General features: G+C 47.0%; 1 protein-coding gene across 1 annotated transcript in view; it reads right to left on the bottom strand.

The window, feature by feature from the left end:
- The window catches only part of KNL1 (kinetochore scaffold 1), a 629,191-nt gene that overhangs the window by 576,643 nt on the left and 25,298 nt on the right, over positions 1-27,250 (bottom strand). Inside the window, 2 exon segments of the mRNA XM_029598563.1 lie at positions 4,503-4,562; positions 20,290-20,329. Of these exon segments, the coding sequence (XP_029454423.1) occupies positions 4,503-4,562; positions 20,290-20,329 (100 nt within the window).

Raw genomic sequence — 27,250 nt, 5'->3', positions numbered from 1 at the left:
CGAACCAGAGGGAATCACTTGACGTCGGCGCCAAGTGATTCCCCGCGGGTTCGCTCCGGGACCCTCGTTCGACCCAAATGGAACTTTTGGCCAGCTTGGGGGGGTCTCCTGACACCCCCCAAGCTGGCCAAAAGTTCCTTTTGGGCCCAACGAGGGTCCCGGAGTGAACCTGCGGGGAATCACGTGACGCCGCGTCACTCCGACGTGACGCCGACGTCACGTGCTCCTTGCAAAGGAATTCAGAAATGGCGTCCTGACCCCGCTGGACCACCAGGGAGTTTTGATAAGTCTTGGGGGGGGGGATTAAGGAGGGTGAGGGGTTTAAATTTTTATTTGCACATATGGACATAGACTCAACTTATGGAATTCTCCATATGTCCATATTGACCGCAAATGGGACCCCCTTTCGACTTATGGACTTATGAACATAAACTTTTGCTCTGCACATCCCTATAACATGGTGCCTAGAGAAACCATCCTGAATGTTTCTTTTCTCAGAAATTTATTGAGACTTCTGAGGACTAGGATGGGATGCAGACCTCCTGTTTTCTTTGGAATGAGGAAATAACAGGAGTAGAATCCTCTGCCCTGCTGAGGCTGGGGAACTGGTTCCACGGTCCTGGCTCTCAGAAGGGTGGATAATTCTGTTTGTAGAAGTTTGGATTGGTTGTTTACTGTCCAAACCGAGGTGGGAGGAGTGTCGTTTGGTACAGTGAGAAAGTCCAAGTGGGACCCTTGAGTTGTGAAGGAAAGTACCCATTGGTCTGTGGTGATGGATGATCAACTGTGGTGAAAGAATGTGATTCGACCTCCTACTGGTAATTCCGGTGTTGGATTGGGAGATAGGCTGCTGTTCCCTGGGATCGGTTCAAAACCCCGAAGTGGATCCTGTCTGTGGAGGAGGTTGAGGTCTGGTTGCTCTTGGCTATCTAGGCTGTGACCTTTGAGCTGGCCTAGATGAGCGTCCACGGGCAGGAGGTGGATAACACCTCGGTCTATAGTATGGGCGTTTTGATTCTTTTCTTGGGAGTCTTCTTGATGTTTGAGACTCTTGGGGAACAGACGACAGTTTTAGATTTTCTGAACGCTCTTTCAAGAGGGAAACTGCTTCCTTTACCTTATCCCCAAACAGGTTGTCCCCTACACAAGGGAGATCAGCTAGTTTGTCCTGTATCTCAGCCCTTAAATCAGATGCCTTGACCCAGGCCCATCTTCGAGCACTGATACCGGTGGCAGACATCCTGGATGCAGTTTCGAAGGAGTCGTATGCTGCACGGACCTCATGTTTACCTGCTTCCAGGTCTTTGTGAATTATGGATGAGAAGGATTCTTGAAGTTGCTGGGGGAGAGCTTCAGAGAGTTCTTGGATCTGTTTCCATAAATTACGTTGGTATTGGGTCATATATAATTGGTAGGCCGCAATCCGGAAAACCAACAGACCCTTGAAACAATTTTCTGTCAGTGTTGTCTAGGAACCTATTATCTTTGCCTGGTGGGGTTGAAGAGTGAGTTTTTACCCTTTTTGACCTCTTTTGTGCTGACTCAACTACCACTGAATGGTGAGGTAGTTGAGTCTTATGGAAACCAGGAATGTGTTGGACCAAATATGTTGCATCAGTCCTTTTGTTCACCGGAGGTATGGAGCAGGGTTGCTCCCATAATCTGTGCAATAGTTCAACGAGAACCTTGTGGACCAGAATAGCTAAAACCTCCTTAGGTGGATCCACGAATTGCAGTACCTCCAGGGTCTTTTGCCTGGCATCTTCTTCAGTTTGTAATTGAAAGGGTATGGTATCAGCCATATCCTTTAACAAAACTTGAGAATGAGAGATCTTCCAAAGGAGATTTTCTCCTTTCCTCTGGAGGAGATGGTTCAGAAAGGATTTCCTCTGAGGAGGTATCAGTGTCTGTATCTTGCCATGTATCCGGTGTATGGGACCGAAGAGGTGTGGAAAGCCTAAATCCTTTTGGCCTTGATGGATGTTCCATTGGTTTTGATGGAAATAATGGTGATATTGGTGGGTGGGAGCGTGGAATCCCCGATGGACCCAGGATTGGGTCTGGAATCTGTGGTTCTTCTTCAGTGTTGGTACAGATTCCTCTTGAAGTTTTATTGGAATGGCACCGATAAGGGCGTCTAGTTTTGCCAATATTGGTGCAAAAAAAGACAAATCAGGCACTGGCATAGACGGTATCGTCGGTGATGGAATCGACTGAGTCTAAGGCACCGGTAATGTTATCGGAGCTGGCACTGATGGAACCGGTGGCACTGACGATGGCGCTGGTCTCGATGGTTGAGTCTGTGCTGGCATCGTATCGAGAAGCGCATCCCGTACTGCCTGGCGGATATATCCATCCAGTTCCGCACGCATAGCTGGTGAGACCAGAGCAGCTATGGGGGGGGAAGGCAGCGAAGGCGATACCGGTACCTCCACAGAGCTCTGTGGGGGTACGGTTCCCGGCACCGATGTCGGTGGGGATCGCCTCGGCGTGGAAGGCCCTCGGTGAAACGTCCTCTCAGAGGTTTCTTTGGTGCCGATTCCAAATCCCTCTATGGATCACCGGATATCTGGTCTGTATCAGACTCGTGCGACCTCCGATGTTAATGCCAATGTTTTTGTTTACCTTCGGTGGTCTTTTCGATGACAGACATCGATTGTATGAGGACCTAGATGGGGTTGGCAACGGCCTATCCTCTGCTTCATCTGGTCTTCGCTTCTTGAGAACGAATTTACATATCGCTCCAGCCAGAGACGACTGCGTGGACGAAGTTGAGGGTATTAGTTGTAAATGGAACAGATGTTCCATTTTCTCCATCCGGAGTCTTCTGCCTTTCGGCGTCATCTTGGCACACTTTGAACATGTTAAAACCATGTTTTTCGCCGAGGCAAAGGACACACTAAGTGTGGGTCCGTAATGGACATAGTACGGCAGCAAAGTGGACATTTTTTAAAACCAGAGACCATGGCAAAGTCGGACAGCCGTCGACAACTTGCGGATGAAATAGACGGAACGGAATCGGTCGAAACAGAGAGAAAAACTTACCGCGACGGTGAAAATGGGAGACCCCTGCGGTTCTAAAGTTTTTTCTATAATTTTATCAACTTTTTGATGTGGTGAAAATCACCTCATAGGACTCCAAATAGCCGCGAGGCTAACGGCTCCGTGGAAAAAAGAAGACTGAAGGGAGACCCCTGTGGCTGAGAATATCATAGCATGCTGGGCATGCTCAGTGGGCACACTGTGCCAGTCAAAAGTTTCTAGAAACTTTGACAAAAGTTTTTCCTTATATAGGGCTCCATTACCGATATCACCCATATGTGAGGACTAGCATCCTGCTTGTCCTGGGATAAAGACAGATACTGGTGGAGATGGGGGGAAGAAAGGTCCCCATCGAAAACCTCTCCATGCCTGGTCTCTGGAAAACAGGAGGCTCTCTTTGTTATTATGCATTCTGATTCCTTGGCTCTTGGTATGTGACATATTGGCCACCCTGTTCTAGTTTCGCAGTTTTATTTACGTTGTACATATGTTGTGTACAGGGTAAGGAAGCATTTTTTCACTTGGCCATAGGTGCCAAATTTCCTAGCTACAGCTCTGCTTACACACCCCATAATTAACTCTTCCCAGGTGGCCCGACTCAACTCAACCAGAGAACAGGGCTTTTCAATCGCAGGTCCCACACTTTGGAATTCACCACCCTCACAGTTAATCAACAGTGACGATCCGAAGGCATTCCTTTTAATAAGACATTTGAAGACTTAAGCAGAATATAGGCACCTGACCTTCCCAATTCACGGCATCTGAATCATCGAGTCCAGGACTCTTCTTTGTAACTGTAATGATTATTTGTTTTTATTGTGAATATTTTTATGTAGTCCGCATCGAACTTTGGCAGGCGCAGGATATAAGTTATTTTAAATAAATGGGTGGGCCTGAACCGAATAAACAGAGCCCACCAATAACCGATGTGCCGCCCCTCCCCCACAAGGGACGGCGTACCCTCGAAGGGGGAAGGAGAGGTGCGCGCCAAAGCACTAGCATCCGGCGCGCAATCGGGACCATCACCCGCTCCTCCTGCGCGCGAAAAGGAATGGGGCTAGGCCACGCCTACCACAACGGCACGCAGGAGAAGACGAAGCTGCGCGGGCCGATGACGTCAACGGCCCTTTAAAGGGCCGCAACAAGGACAGGACCCCCCTTTTCGAGCCCCAGCGCGCACCCAGAAACTAAATAGAAAGTTATATCAGCAGTGAATATTTCATGGAAACAGAAATAAGGTCTAGCAAAGAAGTTGTAGGTGATACCTTTTTACTGGATTAACTTTATATCTATGACTAGCTTTTGAGAGTTAAGTTAGTATAATAAAAGGGATATCAAACTTTTGTTGACCCTTACTGCTACATATCCACAAGGGCTAACACAGCAACCACAGTACCTTGCTGGAAACAGAACAAAAATCATTAACATTCAGAAAGAGCAAAAGTAAAACAGAGACCTACCTGATGGATTTCATTTCCACAACCAAGATCATGAAGAGGACTCCGTGGTGCTTTTAAAATCTAAAGGAAATAACCAAATAAAACGTTTACTATAAATACATGAACTCTGTTCTACTAAATTTGTGTAAAAAAAAATTAATTAGTAAAAGTATAGTAGTTAGAAGTTCCTCGCATTTCTAAATTGTTCCATGTCTCATTACTTAAACCACCATGGTCGTTGTAATGTATGTCTGCAGTCAGTTACGAGCAAGGAGATATCATTAGGGAATGGCCGCATGTTTAGGCTACGTTTCCAAACCACTTGTGAGGCTGAAAGAGTTGTGTATTTGATCTGGTGCCCCTGTGGTTTAAAATATATTGGGAAGACAGTTAGAAAATTAAAAATCTGTATACAGGAGCACATGAGTTGCTTAAGGTGTAGTCGAATGGAGGCCCCCTTAGTCCAACATTGGCAGGAGAAGAGCCATAAAGTGGAGGATTTAAAATTTGATGTGACTGAGCAGGTACCATTTAACATCAGGGGAGGGGATGTTAGCAAATCGCTGATCATGAAGGAACAAAAATATATCTTTGAGTGGGATACTGTGATGCCCAGAGGTTTGAATAGGGAAACTGAATTGGGGGGGGGGGGGGGGGGGAGGGGGTTTATAAGGATTTTCAACATGAATAACCTGTAAAATCGCATATTTCTCTAGAGAATATTCAATATAGGAGGGAATGATGGTGCGAGATAGGTTTCTAGGATGAGATGATGGGAATCTTGTTTGGGTGGGTAATGTTTTTTGTAGGGAATGAACTCTTTTCTACAAGCCTCCCGAGTAAATGGAGCCCATGTTGCGGTCTGTCTCATTAAATAAACAAGGAAATAGAAGTAAAATTGCCATAGGTTGTATAGTGATGTATGGTCCCTTTAAATTTGTAGTTTCCCATCAGGTCGGGCTTGTCCCATTCTAAACAATATAAAACTGTAAGTGTTCTACCAAGTAGTATTTCACTACGTACCGACATTCGTTTAAATTAAGTAAGAAAAATTGATATACACAATGAGAAAAGAAGAAGAGAACACTATCAATAATCTGTTTTAAAAAAAAATTTTTTGTTACGGTTCAGCTGTGCATCGCTGATGTCATGAAGTGGGGCGGGTAATAGGTAGGGTTTACAGGGTTTTAAACCCGGAGGTTCACACGGTAAAGCTCACAGCCACGTTGAGAAGTGTTTCTCCAGGATAATTTGTAGGTGAATTTCGTGAGAAGGTATGATTTTTTCAAGTAATTTTGTTTAATACATTTGAACGTTAAAGTGAAAGTTCTGTTTGAGTGAAGTTGTGGTAGTTTGATGAAATGTTTTGTGGAGTGCAGGTGTTATGTGAATATGGCGGGGGGAGGATAGTATGCATGTTTTCTCCTTAAAAAAAAGGGGGGGGGGGAGCAGGCATGTTTCAAAAATGTTGCAGTTCAAAGGGTTTTTAAACCCCAAGGTTTGGCAGTAAAAGTTATAGCCATGGTTAGAAGTGTCTTTTTTTAATTAATTTTTGGTGAATGTTGTGAGAGGGTATGGTTGACTAAGTTGTGTTTGGTACGTTTGGTATGTATGAATGTGGTTGGTTCAATGAGCTATAGAGTGTAATTTAAGGGGAAGGGGGGTTTGTATGCAAATATGAAAATAAGGTATGACCGAATGAAGATTCTTGGGGGGATTTTATGGTGTTGCTATGTTTTGGGATGTACAATGGGTAATTGGGTTTCTCATGGTGTTTATAAGAATATGTGTTTCCTGAGCTTACATTGATCCATGTTGTTCTAGACTTATCATTGTTAATTAGAAGATACATTTGAAGATTCATCGTATACCAGCAAGCCGGTGATATCCCGAAAGCTGAGTATAAACAATCCCCTGATGCAGGCGGCAGGATGGCCACCGAAACGCCATGGCGTCGGGTGTGCTGTAAAACAGGTCTCTTTGGAGAAGTGGAGTGTACAACCATCAACTATAATTGGCAGCTTTTTGCATTCAAAGTGATTTTCAACTACAACTGGGTGTGCTGTAAAGCAGAGCTCTTTCGAGAAGTGGAGTGTACGAACATCAACTACAATTGGCAGCTTTTTGCATTTAAAGTGATTTTCAATTACAATCAGTAAATTTTGTTGTGTTTGAAGCATTATCCTTTGGAATACTAGAGCATGCAATTTCCAATTTGTTAAAAACAAGTAGACTTGAATATATGATTGGACTTAAGTGTTTTACCACACTCACCTTTGGTGAAGAATTAATGTGTTGTTTCATTGCAAGTTTGATGTTTACAAAATAGTTTGGGAGTTGGGGTAGCAGTGGTAGATGTATATGAATGGGGTATGTTGGTGTGAATGATAAATTGGAAATAGAAATATATATTATTTGGAAGTTTTAGAGGATAATTTTTATACATGGAAGTTTGATCTAATAAAGAAACTTTTTCACAAACTTTTTCACTTAAAAAGTGATTTATTGTTTTGATATAAATTAGTGAGCTGGGAAAGATATGTTGGTGGCCTGTATAGTGTGTATTCATACCTGTATTTAGTATGTACATTTAAACAAGCAGCATTTCTGGCTATATGTACAATTGATATTAAAGATTTATATATGGTATGTTTTTCAATTTTTTGGAACACTTGGTGATATAAATTGATTGTTCTCTTTCATTTAGTGTATTGAATTGATATCTGTTGAGAGGATTAATTTTCTTCTTTGTTTATTCACCTTAAACCCCTACAGAGGAAGAGAGCTCTGTGGGAACCTGCTGGGCAGGAAGAGTTCTGTGGATGACCGACCTTGTCCCTGTTGAGCCTCCGGAACTGGGACAATAGCTTTGAGCTCGAGAAGTCGTTGTAGAGTCACCCGGACCACCTCTCACTTGACACTTGAGGCCACTCAGGACTCCACAAAAACCTCCCGGACCGGGCACAAGAACTCCAGTGCACACCCGTCTTTGATCACTTCTAAGACCCAGCGGTCTGATGTAATTCTTGCCCGTTCCGTGTAAAAGTTGGATAATCTGCCTCGGACAGCTTAGACGACTGAATGAGTGCTCGTGACTTCATTGGAGGTTTTTATTACTTCCTGCATCAAGATGTCCCGAATCTCTTCCAGGCCAGCGACCCCCTCGAAAGGACTGCTGACGCCCTGAAGCAGTTTTAGAAGCAGGAGGTGCTGAGTATCTACCCGCTCTGAAGCAGCAAGAGTCCTGAAACCTAGCTCGAGGAGGGATGACTTTCTTAGAAGATCTTTTATCTTCCGGCAACCGATTGCTCTTGGATTCGGCAAGCAGCTTTACCAGCTGATCCGGATCCTCCCCAAACAGGAGCTTGCCCTTAAAGGGTAGATTACAAAGCTGGGACTTGGAGGACAAATCCGCCGCCCAATTTCATAGCCAGAGGAGACGCCGTGCTCACACCAAGGACACCATACCTCTCACTGAGGTCCTTACCAGATCATACAAAGCATCTGCAACATAAGCGATGCCTGCTTCTAGGTGGGAGGACTGCAGAGCCTCAGTGTCACCCGTACCCAACACAGACAGGCCCTCTGCATGAGGCTAGCGCAAACCGCCGCCCGAAGGCTTAGCGCAGCAACCTCGAATGCTCGCTTCAACGGGATCTCCAGCTTGCGGTCCTGCATATCCTTAAGGACAGCCACCCCAGCAACCGGGATAGTGGTCTTTTTCGTGACTGCCGAGACTGCGGCGTCCACCTTTGGAATCTTCAGTAAATCCAAAAAACAGACGATAACAAGTACAGCTTAGTCATAGCTCTGCCCACCTTCAAGCCGGAATCAGGAGTCTCCCACTCCCGGGTCACTAGTTTGCAAACCTTCTTAGGCAGAGGAAAAGATGTTGTGGGACCCCTAATGCCGGACTGGATTGATGCCCTCATTTTCAGACTCTTGAGAAACCTTAAATCCCAGAACTTCAAGGACCTGGGGAATAAACACACCATGCTAGGGTCATCCCCCTCCGCAGGAGGGTTATCGGGCTCATCCGGATCATTAGTATCCACATCAGCCAGATCCGGCGACAGATCCGGGTCTGCCACCCCTACTACCCCAGAAGCAGGTGTCGCCCCAGAGCCCGGTATCGGATCTCGCGTACCCTGGGAAGAATCCCCTATGGGGTGAGCCTGATCAGGGAGGCGCTGACGAGGGTCCATACCCAGAGACTTTTCTCAGGCAGGTCCGAACCTGCCCCCAGGAGACCAGGCCGCTTTACGCCGAGTGTTTCGTTGCCAGGAAAGCCTGGTGCATAAGGAGGACAAATTCTGGGGGAAACCCCTCTGGGTCCCCCTTCCCCACTGGAGAGTTGGCTGGGGTGTTATCAGTTCCCCCGGTGAGGTCTTCCCTCACCGGGGTTATAACAGGTGGAGAATCTGAGAAGCTGAAGGCAAGACAGATGTTCCCCTCCCCAAGGGAGAAGGCAAGAAGCCCTGAAGAGCCCTCTAACCATGGGAACACGCTGCACATAAGGAGGCCACATCTAACACCTGGCCGCGTAACCCACACGCGCGGCAGGCCTGCAATTCTGTTTTCGGTGCAATCCGCAGCAGCGCGCCGATAGTCTGAAGTGAAATAGAAAAGGGTGCAAATAAAAAAAAAAAAGAAACACTCTGAGCCGTGACACAGAGAAAATTTCAGTCAAGCAGGACCAGAAAACAAAAACTTTTCATGCTGCGGGCTAAAAGACTACCGGCTGAGGAGAAAAAAATCCGTGCAGCCATGCCGCGGGAAAGGAGCCTGTCTATAGTGAAATCGCAAGGCCCCCAGCAGGGAAGCAGCGAGTAAACGAGGCACACTGAGAAAAAAAAAACCCAGCTGAGGAGGTTAAGAGGCAGAGCGCAGCTGGGTTCAGCAGACAAGGTCCAGGACTCCAAGCAGCTCCTGTATATATTGCTGGCCTAAGGTGAATTCTGTATGTGAATGTTAATTGTTACTATTACTACTGATGAAGGTAAGCAGATATGCTTTGATTTCATGTATGTAGCAGTGCCCAAAGTTCTAATTGTTCTCTGACTCCACCTGCTGGTAGGGATACACAACCCACTTTTCTGGACTGATCTGGGTATGTTCAGGAATGCACCTTTATCCACATATTTATTCACCCATTAAAAAACAAATGTAGATTTGTGAGGCAAGACTTCCCTTGGGTAAATCCTACAGGCTGTGTCCCATTAAACCATGTCTATCTATATGTTCTGTGATTTTATTTTTAGTTTCCATGATTTTTCCCACTACTGAAGTTAGGCTCACTGGTCTATAGTTTCCCAGATCACCACTTGAACCCTTTTTAAATAGCGGGGTTACATTAGCCACCTTCTAGTCTTCAGGTAACAACGGATGATTTTAATTAAAGGTTACAAATTATTGTAATAGGCCTAAAATTTCATTTTTGAGTTTTCAGAACCCTGGGGTGTATATGATCTGGTACAAGTGATTTGCTACTCTTCAGTATGTCAGTCTGACTTATTACATCTTCCAGTTTCACCATGATTTGGTTCATTTCATCCAAATAGTCACCCTTGAAAACTTTCTCCAGAACGGGTATCTCATCAGCATCCTCATCAGTAAACACTGAAGCAAATAATTCATTTAGTCTTTCCCTAAGTGCCCCTTTATCCCCTTGATCATCTAATAGTGCAACCAACTCCTTTGCAAGCTTCCTGCTTAAGATATATTTTAAAACATTTTTATTATGAGTTTTTGCCTCTCTGGCCAGCTTCTTTTCAAATTCTCTCTTAGCCTGCTTTATCAGTGCTTTACATTTAACTTGTCAATGCTTATGCTTTTTCCACTACAAGAGGATTTACTGCAGCTCCTCAGAGACTCACTCAGATCTTCTATGCCCTGGAGCATCAAGAATGTTGAGATTACTTACTTGATAATCTCCTTTTCCTTAGTGTAGACAGATGGACTCAGAACGAATAGGTATAGTATGCTCGTGCTAGCAGTTGGAGACGGATCTGACGTCAGCACGGGTATATATACCCCCACAGGAAGCGTAGCAACTTAGTAATCTTCCTTGCAAAAGCTGTTATGGATGTGTGTACTGACGCTCAGTGAAATAGTGGAAATAGGATTCCCCTGACCGATTGATAGTAGCTGGAGACTGCCAGCATTCACAACCGGAAGGCGTTGACACCTGGTAGAGTGTACGCTCTTATGGAAACAGATGACATGGCTTACCTTGAATCGGTGAAACTCATGTACACAGGCAGCTGGGCGGGATGCTGAGTCCATCTGTCTACACTAAGGAAAAGGAGATTATCAGGTAAGTAATCTCAACATTTCCTGGCGTGTAGCCAGATGGACTCAGAACGAATGGGATGTACAAAAGCTTTACTCCCAGCCTGGGCGGGAGGCTGCCTGAGGACCATGTAGTACCGCCCTCGCAAATGCTGTGTCCTCCCTGGCCTGGACATCCAGACGGTAGAACCTGGAGAAGGTATGGAGGGAGGACCACGTCACCGCTTTACATATTTCTGCAGGCGACAGCATCCTGGATTCTGCCCAGGATGCCGCTTGTGCTCTGGTAGAATGAGCCTTGACCTGTAGAGGCGAAGATTTCCCAGCCTCTACGTAAGCTGCTCTGATAACTTTTTTAATCCAGCGGGCGATGGTGGGCCGAGAGGCCGCTTCACCTTGTTTCTTTCCGCTATGCAGGACGAACAGATGGTCCGTCTTTCGTACTTCTTGTGTCACTTCCAGATATCTGGGCAGCAATCTGCCAATGTCGAGATGGCGTAATAAACGCCCTTCTTCAGATTTCTTCAAACCCGCCGTGGTAGACAAGGATATGGTTTGGTTAAGATGAAACTGTGAAACCACCTTAGGTAGAAAGGAGGGAACCGTCCGAAGATGGATAGCCTCAGAAGTGATTCTAAGAAAGGGATCACGGCAGGACAGTGCTTGTAGCTCTGAGATGCGGCATGCTGAACATACAGCCAGCAAAAACACCATCTTCGAAGTGAGAGAACGGAGAGACAGGCCCCGAAGGGGTCTGAAGGTGGATCCCGCGAGGAAATCCAAAACAAGGTTGAGGTTCCATAAGGGCACAGGCCACTTCAGTGGCGGACGAATATGCTTGACTCCTTTCAGGAAGCGAGAAACATCTGGGTGCTTGGCAATGGTCTTCCCATCCCTCCTGGGACCATAGCAAGACAGCGCAGCCACCTGAACCTTGATGGAGCTGAGGGAGAGACCCTTCTGAAGTCCATCTTGCAGGAAATCCAACACCATAGGGATTGTAGTCGCATGTGGATTGGTGCCATGAGTGTCGCACCATGCTTCAAATACTCTCCAGATCCTTACGTAGGTGAGGGATGTGGAAAACATGCGAGCTCGGAGGAGTGTAGCTATCACGGGCTCCGAGTAACCCCTTTTCTTCAGTCTAGCCCTCCCAATGGCCAGACCGTAAGAGAGAATTGAGCTGGATCCTCGTGGAGGATGGGACCTTGACGTAGGTGGTCCCAGAGAGGAGGCAGGGGAAGAGGCTCCCCTGCCAGTAGTCTTCTCATGTCCGCGTACCAGGGTCTTCTTGGCCAGTCTGGTGCCACTAGAAAAACTAGGCCCCGGTGTTTCTGAATCTTGTGGATGATGGCGCCCAGCAGAGGCCACGGAGGAAAGGCGTATAGCAGAGTCCCTGGAGGCCATGGCTGAACCAGGGCATCGATTCCGTGGGAGAACGGATCGCGCTTGCGGCTGAAGTATCTGGGTACTTGAGCATTGGACTTGTCCGCCAGTAAATCCATGTCCGGAATCCCCCAGTGATCCACAATCATCTGGAAGGCTGTGGGTGACAGCTGCCACTCTCCCGGATTTAGGCTTTATCTGCTGAGGAAGTCTGCCGTGGTGTTGTCCTTCCCGGCAATGTGGACGGTGGAGATGTCCTGAAGATTCGCCTCTGCCCAAGCCATCAGTGGGGCGATCTCCAGAGATACTTGTCTGCTTCTGGTTCCGCCCTGACGGTTGATGTATGCCACCGTGGTGGCGTTGTCGGACATCACTCTGACTGCTCTGTTCTTCAGTCTGTGAGCAAATCGAAGGCATGCCAATTGGACGGCCCGAGCCTCTAGACGGTTGATGTTCCACACTGACTCTTCTCTTTTCCACTGCCCTTGTGCGGCAAGTCCTTCGCAGTGTGCTCCCCAGCCGCTCAGGCTGGCATCTGTGGTGAGCAGCGTCCACGTGGGGGAGGACATCTTCAACCCCCTGCTCATGTGGTTGGACTGCAACCACCACCGTAACTGGGTCCGTACTCTGGCCGGCAGAGGTAGGTGCGTGGAATAGTTCCGTAGACAGGGGCTCCAGCAGGAGACCAGGGAGTGTTGTAGAGGTCTCATATGGGCCCTTGCCCAAGGTACCACTTCCAGGGTGGATGCCATGAGACCGAGAACCTGCAGATATTCCCAAGCTATGGGCCGCCTGGCTCCCATCAAGTTCTGGATACGCGTCTGAAGTTTCAACCTTCTCTTGGTAGTGAGACTGACTGTGTCTGCCTGGGTGTCGAACTGGACTCCCAGGTATTCCAGTGACTGGGAAGGCTGTAGGCAACTCTTGCTGAGGTTGATTACCCAGCCCAAGCTTTCCAGAAGGGCGATCACTCTGTCGGTAGTCCGATGGCTCTCCTCTTGAGATTTCGCCCTGATCAGCCAGTCGTCTAGGTAGGGATGGACCAGAATTCCTTCCCGTCTGAGTGCCACTGCTACCACTTTGACCACCTTGGTGAAGGTCCGCGGTGACGTGGCCAACCCGAAGGGCAGAGCCCGGAATTGGAAGTGGCGTCCCAGAACCTTGAAGCGTAGGTAATGCTGATAGGGATGGATCGGGATATGCAGGTAGGCTTCCGATAAGTCTAAGACCGTGAGGAATTCTCCTGGCTGAACTGCGGTCTTGACGGAGCGCAGAGTTTCCATGCGAAACCTCGGGACCCTTAAGTATCGATTGACTGACTTGAGGTCCAGTACTGGCCGAAAGGTGCCTCCTTTCTTGGGTACCATGAAATAAATGGAATAATGTCCAGAATTCACTTCCCATGCAGGTACTGGGATGATGGCTTTCAAGGACAGGAGCCTCGCCAGGGTAGCTTCCAATGCCGCCTTCTTGTGTGTAGGACAGGAAGATTCCACAAACTTGTCCGGAGGGAGGTGATGGAAATCCAGATAATACCCCTCTCGGATGATGGCGAGGACCCACTGGTCCGATGTAATCTCGATCCATCTGGGGTAGAAGAGGGTTAACCTGCCCCCTATGGCTCCGTCCCCCAGATGGATCGGCGGATTCTCATTGTGAGGTGCGGCCAGGACCTAAGCCCGGGCCTGCTCCCCTCTTGCGCTGCTTGGTCCGAAAGGACTGATTCCGGGCCTGAGGACGAGGTGCCTGGTAGCGCCTCCTGTAGGGAATGAAGCGCTGGGAGCTTCTAACCCTGGAGGGCCGTGGAAAGGCGCGCTGGTTCCTTCTGGACCGATCTTCCGGTAGTCGAGGTACTGGAGAAGCGCCCCATGTGCTGGCCAGTTTATCAAGGTCGCTGCCAAACAGGAAAGAGCCCTTAAAGGGCAATCTGGTGAGGCGTGTCTTTGAAGGCGCATCGGCTGACCATTTCCGGATCCAGAGCTGCCTCCTGGCAGCTACAGAGGATGAGATCCCCTTGGCTGTTGTTCGGACTAGATCTGATGCGGCATCCGTGAGGAACGAGAGAGCAGACTCCATGTCTGCTGCTGGAGCGTTGTTCCTGACCTGTGACAAACAGGCACGCATCACCACTGTGCAGCAGGTTGCGATCCGCAAAGATAGAGCTGCCACCTCAAAAGTCTGTTTCAGAATGGCGTCCAGTCGCCGGTCATGAGGCTCCCTAAGGGCCGTCCCCCCTTCAACTGGAATGGTAGTGCGCTTGACCACAGCGCTAATCAAGGTGTCCACCTGAGGGCACGCCAGCAGGTCCTGGATAGCCGGTGCCAGTGGGTACATGCCCATCAGGGCCCGGCCCCCTTTGAAGGAAGCCGCTGGTGCCGCCCATTCTAAATCTATCAGTTGTGCTGCTTGCAAGAATGGAAAATGGCGGGCTGTAGGACGAAGACCTTCCAGCAGGGAGTTCTGCGCAGAGGGTACCGTAGCGCTGGGACCTGTAATATCCAACTCCGCCAGACACTGAGACACCAGGTTGGAGAGATCCTCCTTGGGGAAGAACCGCCTCATGGTTCTATATGGTTCAATCCCTGGGGGAAGCTCCCCCTCGTCCGGGAGTTCAGACTCGTCCGGTGAAACCTCCTGGTCAGACTGATCTGGACTCTCCAGCGGCGGAAGGTCCCGCTCACGATAAGGGCATGAGGGTCCAGGAACAGGATCCGCAGGAGCCGCCACCGCAGCAGCAGCCGCCGCAGTTGCAACCACCGCAGGAACCGCAGAAACAGCAGGAACAACAGGAACAGCAGGGCCTGGACGGGAAGCCGTTTGCATCTGTACAAAGGCATGAATCCCCTTAAAAGGATCCACCCAGGAAATTGAAGCAGCTTCTAATCGCCGGGGTACAAGATCCCCCGGGATTCCCGATTGGTCGAGACTGACCGCTAAATCCGGGGTAGCCTCTGGGGAACTGTCAGCAAATCGTGGCCGAGACTGGTCCTGGCCCGAGGGTCCCACGGCCTCCTCACATTGGGCACATAAGGAGTCTGGCTCTTCACTGTGTGTGGCTCGAAGCTGGCATGCAGAGCAGAGGCCGAGGGCTTTAATGCCGGAGGCAGGCGGCGCCGCTGAAGACGCTGAGGCGTTCTGTTCCATTGAAAAGTATGCGCTGAATGAAAAGCGGCAACAATATACGCTTAATAGAACAGGCGCACAATAATATGTGGCAGCAATATGCGCGTAGCACAACAGGCGCTTAATATGCGGCAGCAATATGCGCTTAATACAACAGGCGCTCAATAATAATATGCGGCAGCTCAGCCATATGTGGCTAACAATATACGCTCAATGATATGCAATATGCACTCAGCAATATGCGGTCATGAATACACGCTCAATTGTATGCAATATGCTCTTAGTAATAAGCAGTTAGCAATACACGCTCCATGGTATTCCATATGCTCTCGGCAATAAGCGGATAGCAATACACGCTCAACTGTATTCAATATGCTTTCAGCAATAAGCGGTTAGCAATACACGCTCAATTGTATTCAATATGCTCTCAGCAATAAGCGGTTAGCAATACACGCTCAATGTTATTCAATATGCTCTCAGCAATATGCGGTTAGCAATACACGCTCAATGGTATGAGGAATAGAATATGCGCTTAGTCATAGACATGCGCCTATTACGGGCGCTCAATACCTGAACAAGGCCACAAAATGGCGCCCTCCACGGCGTGCCACGCCACCGATCCTCGGAGGCCAGAAGTAAAAGATGTACGCCTTACCTGATCCTCGGCGCTTTCCGGCTGGAACCCGGGCGGTCTCCGGCTGCGGGGGGGAGAGGGCAAGTACCTTCACCGCCACGTTTGAGGATATGCACCCGCTGCCTCGTCCACGCCGGGACAGAGGCGCCTCGTATGCCTCACCCGAACCTCGCCCGGGGGCTACGTCCCTGCCGCGATTCGGCCACCGGACACTTAAACCTCCGGGGGATCACGGAAATCACCCCGGGAAACTCTACTGGGGGAGGGACCTTAGGGTATCACCGCAGGAGTGCGGGGCTTGATGCTGTAGAAGTTTTAGTGAAAAGAAAGTAGAAAATAGAAAGTAGATTTGGAAAACACGCTCAAGAGCGTGCAGGCTCTCCAAACTGCTTTGGAGACGGAAATTACTAAGTTGCTACACTTCCTGTGGGGGTATATATACCCGTGCTGATGTCAGATCCGTCTCCAACTGCTAGCACGAGCATACTATACCCATTTGTTCTGAGTCCATCTGGCTACACGCCAGGAAATGTGGAATTCCCATCCATAGTGAAGCAATGATAACAGTGAGGGATATTACTCTCAGGAACCACTCACTGTGGTTTTTTTCTTGCCAGCCATTTTTGGTGCTGCAGTGTAGCAAGGTAAGAACATAAGAACATAAGAAATTGCCATGCTGGTTCAGACCAAGGGTCCATCAAGCCCAACATCCTGTTTCCAACAGAGGCCAAAAACCAGGCCACAAGAACCTGGCAATTACCCAAACACTAAGAAGAACCCATGCTACTGATGCAATTAATAGCAGTGGCTATTCCCTAAGTAAACTCGATTAATAGCCGTTAATGGACTTCTCCTCCAAGAACTTATCCAATCCTTTTTTGAACCCAGCTACACTAACTGCACTAACCACCTCCTCTGGCAACAAATTCCAGAGCTTTATTGTGCGTTGAGTGAAAAAGAATTTTCTCCGATTAGTCTTAAATGTGTTACTTGCTAACTTCATGGAATGCCCCCTAGTCCTTCTATTATTCGAAAGTGTAAATAACCGAGTCACATCTACTCGTTCAAGACCTCTCATGATCTTAAAGACCTCTATCATATCCCCCCTCAGCCGTCTCTTCTCCAAGCTGAACAGCCCTAACCTCTTCAGCCTTTCCTCATAGGGGAGCTGTTCCATCCCCTTTATCATTTTGGTCGCCCTTCTCTGTACCTTCTCCATCGCAACTATATCTTTTTTGAGATGCGGCGACCAGAATTGTACACAGTATTCAAGGTGCGGTCTCACCATGGAGCGATACAGAGGCATTATGACATTTTCTGTTCTATTAACCATTCCCTTCTTAATAATTCCCAACATTCTATTTGCTTTTTTGACTGCTGCAGCACACTGAACCGACGATTTTAAAGTATTATCCACTATGATGCCTAGATCTTTCTCCTGGGTGGTAGCTCCCAATATGGAACCTAACATCGTGTAACTACAGCAAGGGTTATTTTTCCCTATATGCAACACCTTGCATTTGTCCACATTAAATTTCATCTGCCATTTGGATGCCCAATCCTCCAGTCTTGCAAGGTCCTCCTGTAATGAATCACAGTCTGCCTGTGATTTAACTACTCTGAATACTTTTGTATCATCCGCAAATTTGATAACCTCACTCGTCGTATTCCTTTCCATATCATTTATATATATATATTGAAAAGCACCAGTCCAAGTACAGATCCCTGAGGCACTCCACTGTTTACCCTTTTCCACTAACTAAAAGTAAGAAACCGAAGAAAAAATGAAACAGAAAAAGGTAGAGGATTTTGAAAAAAAAAATCTGAAGAGAGAGAATACATATCCATGCTGTGCTCAGCAAAAAAAACCTGGAGGTGGTTCTTGAGGCAACGCTCACGCAAAAATACAGCCTCCTACTAGCTAGGAAAGACGAGTCAGTTCAGTGCCGCCTGATGAGGTCACCCACAGATCATGCTAATACAACCTACTTATCAAAGAAAATCAAACTTTACTTTCATGTGCTCCCAGGATCCTAGATAGTGATTTTAGTGAGGTCAGTCTCTGATCATCATCCTGTTGCAGTTACTATGGACTTTGGGATAATTTCTTCCAAGGTCTCGATATGGAAGCTGAATGTTTCATTGCTGGTGATAAATATTGTTCAACATTAATGCATGAGGCAGTTTAACACAGTAGAGGACTATACCGCTGTTTTACGATGGGAGGCATTCAAAACATTCTTAAGAGGGAAAAATTATTTACTGTATCTTTCACTCCATAAGACGCACCTGACCATAAGACGCACCTAGGATTCAGAGGGGGGAAATTTAAAAAAAAAATGGTGTGCTAAACCGGCTCTGTTCCCGGGCGTCTGTGCATCTTATGGTGCAAAATTAGGGGTGCGCATACAATTTTTTTTGTCATTTCATTTTCGAGTCTGGGGAGGGCCATTTTGGTCCACTCCCCGGATCAGAAAAACTTATCGTTCTCTTTCGTGGGAGGAAAAAAACAAAACTAAACTAAACTCCACCCCTTCAAATTTAATTAACTACAACCCCTTACCCTCCTGACCTCCCCAAGACTTGCCAAAAGTCCCTGGTGGTCCAGCGGAGGTCCCGGGAGCGATCTCCTGCTCTTAGACAGTCAGCTTCCAGTAATCAAAATGGCGCCGACGGCCCTTTGCCCTTACTATGTGACAGGGGCTACTGGTGCCATTGGTCGGCCCCTCTCACATGGTAGGAGCAATGGATGGAAGGCGCCATCTTGATTACTGGCAGCAGATGGCCCAAGAGCAGGAGATCGCTCCCGGGACCCCCGCTGGGCCACCAGGGACTTTTGGCAAGCCTTGGGGGGGGGGGGGGGGGGCAGGAGGGTGGGGGGGTTGTAAATTTTTATTATATTTGCTCCATAAGATGCAGACATTATCCCCCCACTTTTGGGGGGGGGGGGGGGAGAATGTGTCTTATGGAGCAAAAAGTACGGTAATATGCTAGTTTTAAGCATAAGGACCATAGACAAAAGAAGAACTGCCTTCTGGGGAAGATAAAGATACTTGAATGTCAGCATAAATAGGATTACTCTGTTCATACCGTTGCTCTACTTGAGAAGCACCACCAAGAGTTAAAGTCTGTAGAAATTTGGACCATATGAAAGTTTAAGATATACCAGGCTTAAATTTTACATAAACTGTGATAAACCAGGTGGTCTCCTAGCGAGAACAGTCAAGCGCAAGGCTGTGAGATCCAATATCCTGAAAATTAAGAGCAAATTGAGTGACATTGCTTATGATCCAGCTGAGAGAAAGAATTTGTTCAATGCTTCAGCTAATACAAGTTGAAAAACCTATTGCTCCAATAGAGCTTCAAGAGAGTAGAATCCCTGGTGAAACAAGTTCATTCCCTCTGGTCTCTAAAAGGGAGGAGAGCACCTTTCAAAGCAAGTCGTGATATAATCGAGTGATCTCATTTTGGGTCAGGGGGCTAATTTGGTGGCAGACCCAATAGATTTAGTTTGTACCTTTTATAATACCAAGGACCCAAAGGTCTGCATTTACATTGAGCCAATGATTTACATAAAACTTCAACTTGCCTCCAACTGGAAGGTTCTGGCATGGGTACTGTAATGCAGTCAAAACCCCATACCGGTAGTAGATTGGGATGCTGGCTATGATTTAGGCCCGCTACTACTTTGGACGATCACATGAGTACTGTTGTGTTCAGAGATTTGGAACAGATTTATTAGAAACCTACAAATATGCTACAAAGTTGGCCCACAATTTGTTCTACTTTTATTTATGGAACAGTAGATTAACAGCTATTCCCAACGAAAGCCAAGTGCCGAATTTTGCAGTTCATGGCTTCTAAGCCAGCTAAGTACAACCAGAAAGATTGCAGATATAAGTAAAAGTACCTCAAAGTGAAGGAGGAGTATAAAGAGGAAAACATTCACTAGCACATGTGCCACCACCTGATCTAGAGTGTGGAGCAAAAACCGAATAGAGTGGGGGGGATAAATTTTTTCAGAAATTCAAGGTAATCATATAATCTTATTATTAGTAATGACGACATGCAATGTTCCGAGTTCACTTTTCCAAGACAGTATGTCCAAATTTACTGACTGTATTTGAGAGGTTACTTAAACAGTAGCAGGATGTGACTAAAAATCACATTACAAGAAAAAAACTGCACCACAAACCCCAGTTCCCTTGAAAAAATATTGCTGCACAATTGATAAGTATGCTAGACAATATGAAAAAAGGAAAATGCATAAGCTCCTTAAACTCCTCAGTTATACTGCATAATTAATTTCTTTATACTAGAATGATTACAAAAAACTTATGTGGTGATGTTCATAAGAAATGAAGCCATACTTACTGAGGAAAACCTTTTACGGTGGATATACTCAGTCTGGTCACTGAGAAAGAACAAAGTATAAATATTAGTCAATGACTAATCAAAACTTATTCACATTCTAATTGTCAATACAGCTGCTTGTAAAGGTCAAGGAAACATGGAGATGCTTAAAGACTAAATTAAAATTGACATCCATAAAATTCATAGTGTGCTTATTTGCTGCAATTACTTTTAAAATATTGCACAGTATACAAAAGGTACAATTTCTTTCAAAGTTGTTTCCTTTGTAGTCCCTTAGTCTTAAATTTTAGGAAAGGAAATTAAAATACAAAAAACAGCCATACAAGCAAATACCATACAAGTATAACAGCCTATTTTCTGTGTGTGTTAAAAAGAGAAATGTATACTTACTGATAATTACTTACTGATTATTACTGCTACACCAGACCAAATGATTGGGTTTAGTCCCTCATCCAGCTGGAGGCAGATAATAGAGAAATTACTTACCCGATAATTTCATTCTCCTTAGTGTAGACAGATGGACTCAGGATCAGTGGGTCCTGAGTCCGTCTCCCAGCCAGCAGATGGAGACTGAGCAAGCTGACGTCACAATCCACTGGATGTTTCACTCCCTTCAAAAAAAAACCAGACTCATCAGAAAGGGGCGACAAGGAATCACCCTGAAACAGGCAAGAGACAACCTGCACCTTCAAGAAATTAAGGGCCAATCCTTTATTCAACCCATATTGCAAAAAATCCAGAATGAGCGGAATGTTCAATAAAGGAGGAAGAACACCACGCTCCTCACACCAGGCCTCCAATACTCTCCAAACCCATACATAGGCTAAGGAAGTGGAGAATTTCTGAGCACGGTGGAAATCACTGCAGAAGAACACCCACGCTTCAACAGGTGAGTCCTCTCAAGGGCCAAACCATAAGACAGAACAGATTTTGATCCTTGTTAAGAACAGTCATTCTGTTGTCAGACACCACAATGACCACTTGATCCTGCAGCCTGTGGCTGAACTGCAAGCATGCCAACCGGACCGCCCGGGCTTCCAGGCGATTGATGTTCCAGCTTGACTCCTCAGCATTCCAATGCCCTTGGGCCATCAGCTCTTGACAGTGAGCTACCCAACCCTGGAGACTCGCATCTGTCGTAAGTACCAACCAGGTCAGGGAGGACAAGGAAACTCTCTCAGATGAACCTCCTACAACCACCACAATTAAACTTTGGAATTTGTTGCCAGAGGATGTGGTTAGCTCAGTTTAGTGTAGCTGGGTTTAAAAAAAGGATTGGATAAGTTCTTGGAGGAGAAGTCATTACCTGCTATTAATTAAGTTGACTTAGAAAATAGCCACTGCTATTACTAGCATCAGTAGCATGGGATAGACTTAGTTTTGGGTATTTGCCAGGTTCTTATGGCCTGGATTGGCCATTGTTGGAAAGAGGATGCTGGGCTTGATGGACCTTTGGTCTGACCCAGTATGGCATGTTCTTATGTTCTTACAGGAACAGAAGAGAATCTCTACTCAAATCAGCCAGTCGTCCAAAAATGGGTGCAACAGGATCCCTTCTCTTCTCAAGGCTGCTGCTACTACCACCATAACCTTGGAAAACATTCTGGGGGCGATGGCTAGACCAAAGGGCAGCGCCTGAAACTGATAATGGCGCCCCAGTAACACAAATGTAGAAAACTGTGTTCCAAAACAGATGATAATATGAAGGTAGGCCTTGGACAGATCCAGGGAGGTCAGAAATTCCCCCGACTACACTGTCATTATCACAGAGTAAGGTTTCCATGCGAAAATGAGTCACCTTCAAATGATGGTTGACCCTTTTGAGATACATGATAGGGTGAAAGGAACCCTCCTTCTTGGGCACAACAAAATAAATGGCATATTACGCCATACTTTGAAATGTGGGCACCGGAACCACAGCCCTCAGCCTGAGGAGCCTTTGAAGCGTAGACTCCACTGCTTGTTTATTCTGTAGGGAGTGGCAAGGAGATACCATGAACACGTCCCGAGGAACACTGCAAAGTTCCAGCACATATGCTTCTCGTATCACCTCCAGGACCCACTGGTCCGATGTGATCTTGACCCATCTCTGAAAAGACGCACCCCCCACACACACACACACACACCCACCCCACACCTTCACCGGGAAACTCGGGAAGGTCCGAAACCCGAGCCCAGTCCTCTCTAGGGCTGTCTGGGACAAAAGGACTAAGACCTACTGAAAGGCCAACCCTCTGTAGGGAGGGAACCACCTGGAACCTCTGAGACGACCCCTCATGCCAAAAGGGCGCAGCAATTGCTTATCATCCTCCAGCAACTGAAGCAGCAGAGATTTACCTACTTGCTGCCCAGTTTCTCCAACTCACTCTCAAACAAGAGCAAGCCTTTAACGGGCATCTTTGTAAGATTAGCTTTGGATGCTGCATCATCTGATCAATTTTGCAACCAGAGTTGACGCTTCGCCACTATCACCGAAGACACTCCTCTGGCTGAGGTACAGACCAAATCGCAGACTGTGTTTGCTAAAAAGGCAGCAGCAGATTCCATAACCACTCTAGAATTCCCTCCAGAATCATCACCCTCCTAAGAGAAAAGTAGATAAGATTGCACCACTAGGGAGCAACAGTAAGCGATCTGTAAAGTCGTCACCACTGCTTCAAAGGCTTGCTTAAGGATAGCCTTAATCCTCATCGGCCGCTGCTCTCTCCACAGGGATAGTCATCCACTTAGAGATGGCACATACCAGTACATCCACTTTGGGAAAGCGCAAACGATCTTGCACAGCTGGATCCAGGGGGTACAGGCCTTCCATCGTCAGACTCCCTTTAAAATTTGCCTGTGGGGCATCCCATTCAAGATCAAATTCCTGAATGGTGTACATCACAGGTTAAAAACAAGAGGCTTTACGCAAGGAAACCAAAATGGGATTCTTCTTCAGTTCTGACATGGCATCCGCATCAGGAACACCCAGCTGCTTCAAAGTCTGGCAAATCAGGGCTGGCAGTTCATCTCTATGAAAGAACCGCAACATGGTGCCATACGGTCCCAGACCCAGAGGGATTTCTCCATCTTCCAGAGAATCAGGATCTGCCTCATCAGTGATATCTGGGTTCCTGTCAGTAATATCTGCAGGGAGAAGAGGTGAGTCCTGTCACTTTAGCAGAGGACTGGAAGAGGGAGGAGCCACCAGTTAAGGGTCCAACCAGACAGGACTGGGCAAAGTGGAGGACTGTGCCTGAAGAAAAGCTTGTAAGCATTCGACCCAAGAAAAGGCAGTCTGGTCCAAACCAAAGTCCAGAAGAAACTGGAGCGGGGCCCACAGAACTACCCTCTCCGGCATAGGAGCCAGTCAAGGGAGAACAAAGGTCCGGGGTCCCTCCAGCCAAGGCCGTAACCAACCCATCATCAGAATGGGAGGAGCCAGGCTTAGCAAAATCCAAAGACGACAACTCATCCTGAGTGACCGAACAGCGCTGACACATATTAGAAGACAGGTCAAGATGAGAAGCTCTAATATGACAGGCAACACAAAGAGAAAGGCGATTAGGCTTCTTGTTTACCGGTGCCATTGCGGCAGTAACCGTGCATCTGAACAGCTCGTGCTCAAAAATTTATGCGCATAAAAATTAAGTGCTGGAGAGGTAAGCGCAGCAAGGCACATGCACAACTTATGCGCCAAGCAAAGCGGTAGAAACAATGCAAAGCTTGTGCACACAAAAGGCTCGCCCAAAACACAGAGCACACAATGCGTGCGCAGAGCCGATGCACTGAGCACACTGACAGCCTGTAGAGTGCAGCAAAACGCACAGGAGCATGCGAAACGTTGCCACGGCCTACCACACAGCATGCAAGCACAAAGCCAAACTGGGGGGCCTAACCCACAGAGGCTGTTCAACCCACCAGGCTGTCCAGTTCCCCAGCCCCAAATGGGAGCGTAAATGAACGTCACAATGCTTGTTTCCCACTAGCATGCCTAAGTCTAAATACACCGGAGTGGGGATTTTAAATTTCCAGGGATCTTACGGTCCAAGTAGACTCTGTTTACAAAGACTTGGCAGATTTATCATAGTGTCCATATATATATATAAATCAGATTTTATATACCTTGGTGAATGTTTATAATCCCAACACACTACAAAGAGAGGTGCCTCAGCGAATAGATGATCAATTGCTCCAGTTTAAATGTGGAAAGTTGATAGTTGGTGGGGATTTTAATTTGGTTTGCAATCCCAAGGTTGACTGTTCTAAAGGAAGGAGGCATTATTCTAATGCGGACCGAAGCGCACTGCAATTGTTTATTACTAAATAGCAGGTAGTTGATATTTGGCGGGAATGGCAACCTAGAGTGAAGGATTATTCCTACTACTCCAAAGCTCATGATATTTACACCAGAATTGATTGTTTCTTTATTGATAAATCCTTGATGGGGACAACCTCCGATGCTAGCATCGGAAACATTACTTGGTCTGATCATGCTCCTATCTGGTGGTCTTTTCATAGTGCTGGATCTGATAATGGTCGCCGATTTTGGAGGATGAATGACTCCTTAATTAAGGATGGGGCAATAGAACTGGAAATTCGAACAGCTATTCGAGACTATCTAGTCATTAATAATTCTGAAAGGATTACACCAGTGTTGTTGTGGGATTGCCTTAAAGCTGTCCTTCGGGGAAAATGTATAGCCTTAGCATCGTACAAAAAGAAAGAAAAGCTTAGACAAAGTCTCATCCTGAGAGACAGACAAAAGTCTCTGGCAAAAGTGGAAAAAGCCCATAAACAAACTCCCACAAGGAGTCTTCTGACGGAATTGGGGGATATCAGATATCAGCTACAACAGTTAGACGCGGATGAGAAGGCTCACCAGTTAGATCTAGCCAGACAAACCTATGAACACGGCAACCGAGCGGGAAATCTCCTGGCTCACACTTTGAAATCCCGAACGACACAATATCAAATTACTAAGATTAAAGCACCTAATGGGACTGTAGTAACAGAGGGGGCGGGGATTCGATCCCAGTTTAATCAGTTTTTCGCCACCCTGTATTTGTTGCGACCGTCGCTGCCCGACATCTCCACTCCGCCCACCTTACCTCTTTTGCAACTCCCTCTTTGATTGATGGAAGTTTCGCTGCTGCGGCGTAATCTTGCCAACCTCCTCCGGCGTTCCCGGACCGGTTAGATGCTGCCTTCTGCCATGTTTCTCCTGAAGCCTAAGGGCGCGCGTGCGGCGCGGCCCCGACTCAAGTATCAGCTGTGGCGCGAACCTCAGGGGCGCCCCCCTGAGATGATGTCATCCTCACTGGATACTTAAGGTCTTCGTTTTTGCTAGCTATTCGAGTTAGCAAGGACTTCTCCAGGTATCGCTGTGGATGGGATTCGCTCTCTGCATACCTTGCTACTCTGCCTCCTCAGACTTTACAAGGGGTACCTGCTCCTCGGGGGCCTCGCTCTCTCTCTTGCTTTATAGGTCGCAGTCTGGAACCGGTACTTGCTCTTCGAGGGCCCACGTTCCCAGACTTGCTACCGAATACAACTTCTGCCAGGATGTCATCGCTGCCACAACACTAGTGAGTTACCATCTCTCTCTCAGAGCTTTCCCTGGAACCAGGTACTCTCTCCTCGAGGGCCTACTTCATTTCAGCCTCTGGGCTCCTTCAAGAGACGACTATTGTGTGTTACCACCAAGGTTCTGTTCCTGAACTCTGCATACTCTGCCTACTCACTATATTCAGTTTCTCTACAGCTCAGCCATCCTGGGATCGCTGTTCCAGTGCCTGAAGGACTACAGCCCAGCCGGGCTCTTCCAGCTCACTACTGCCACCTCTGGTGGTTCACTATACAGTTTAACAAAAGATCTAGTGTATGTGTCTCCCAACTCTGAGCCTGACCGGTGGCCCCTCTCAGGATCTTCCTCCAGGGGCGTGGTCAGCTGCCACCGGCCCAAGGATCCACCCACAATTATCACAAATAACAGTATTCAAGGGAGGATAGCGCCTCTGAGGCAGACATCCAGAAGTACCTGGAAGAGATTCAGCTTCCAAGTTGAGAGGAATCATTGTCGGAGGGAGTTAGTCAACCTATCACATCTGCGGAGGTCTTAGCGGCTATCACTGAACTGAAGCCGGGAAAAGCGCCAGGAATAGATGGATATACTCCTCTCTTCTATAAAAAAAAATTCAAGGAAGAATTGGTGGGTCCATTGGTTAATATGTTTAACCACTTGGGTACAGGGGGTCACATATTACTGGCGGCGAATGTGGCTGGTATTACAATACTGCCAAAGCCTGGGAAAGATCCACTGTTACACAGTTCATATATAGACCCATATCACTTCTTAACATTGATCTGAAATTGCTAGCGAAAATTTTGGCAAATAGATTGAAATTCGTAATCCCATTGTTAGTTCATGATGATCAGGGCAAATGGCGGGGGATAATATCAGAAAAGTGGTAAATATAATACATTATGCTAAAATGAATACCATCCCATCAGTACTTTTTGGAGTAGACGCCGAGAAGGCTTTTGACCGGGTTAATTGGCCCTGTTTTGTGTGCTGCGGAAGATTGGGCTTGGAGGGGGATTTCTAACATGGGTCCAAGAACTATACAGAAGACCTGCTGTGTGCATAAAAGTAAATGGGGTCTATTCGGCTAATTTTGAAGTAGAGCGGGGTATGCGACAGGGGTGCCACCTATCACCCTTGTTTGCACTCTGCTTGGAACCTCTGGCAGTGAAAATCAGGACTGATGATGTTCAAGGGATCACTATCAAAGATAACATTTATAAATTAGCACTATATGCTGATGATGTACTATTTACTTTAACGGACCCCTGCTACTAGAAGCCTTCGGGAAAGTGTCTGGCTTTAAGGTCAAAAGAAAAGTCGGAGATTTTGCCGATTTTTCTTCCATCACACATGATTCCTCAATTAAAACAGAAATTCCCCTTTCAATGGGCGAAG

This window comes from Rhinatrema bivittatum, chromosome 4 (assembly GCF_901001135.1).
Source record: "Rhinatrema bivittatum chromosome 4, aRhiBiv1.1, whole genome shotgun sequence".
Lineage (NCBI taxonomy): Eukaryota > Metazoa > Chordata > Amphibia > Gymnophiona > Rhinatrematidae > Rhinatrema > Rhinatrema bivittatum.
This window is presented reverse-complemented; position numbering and strand designations above follow the sequence as displayed.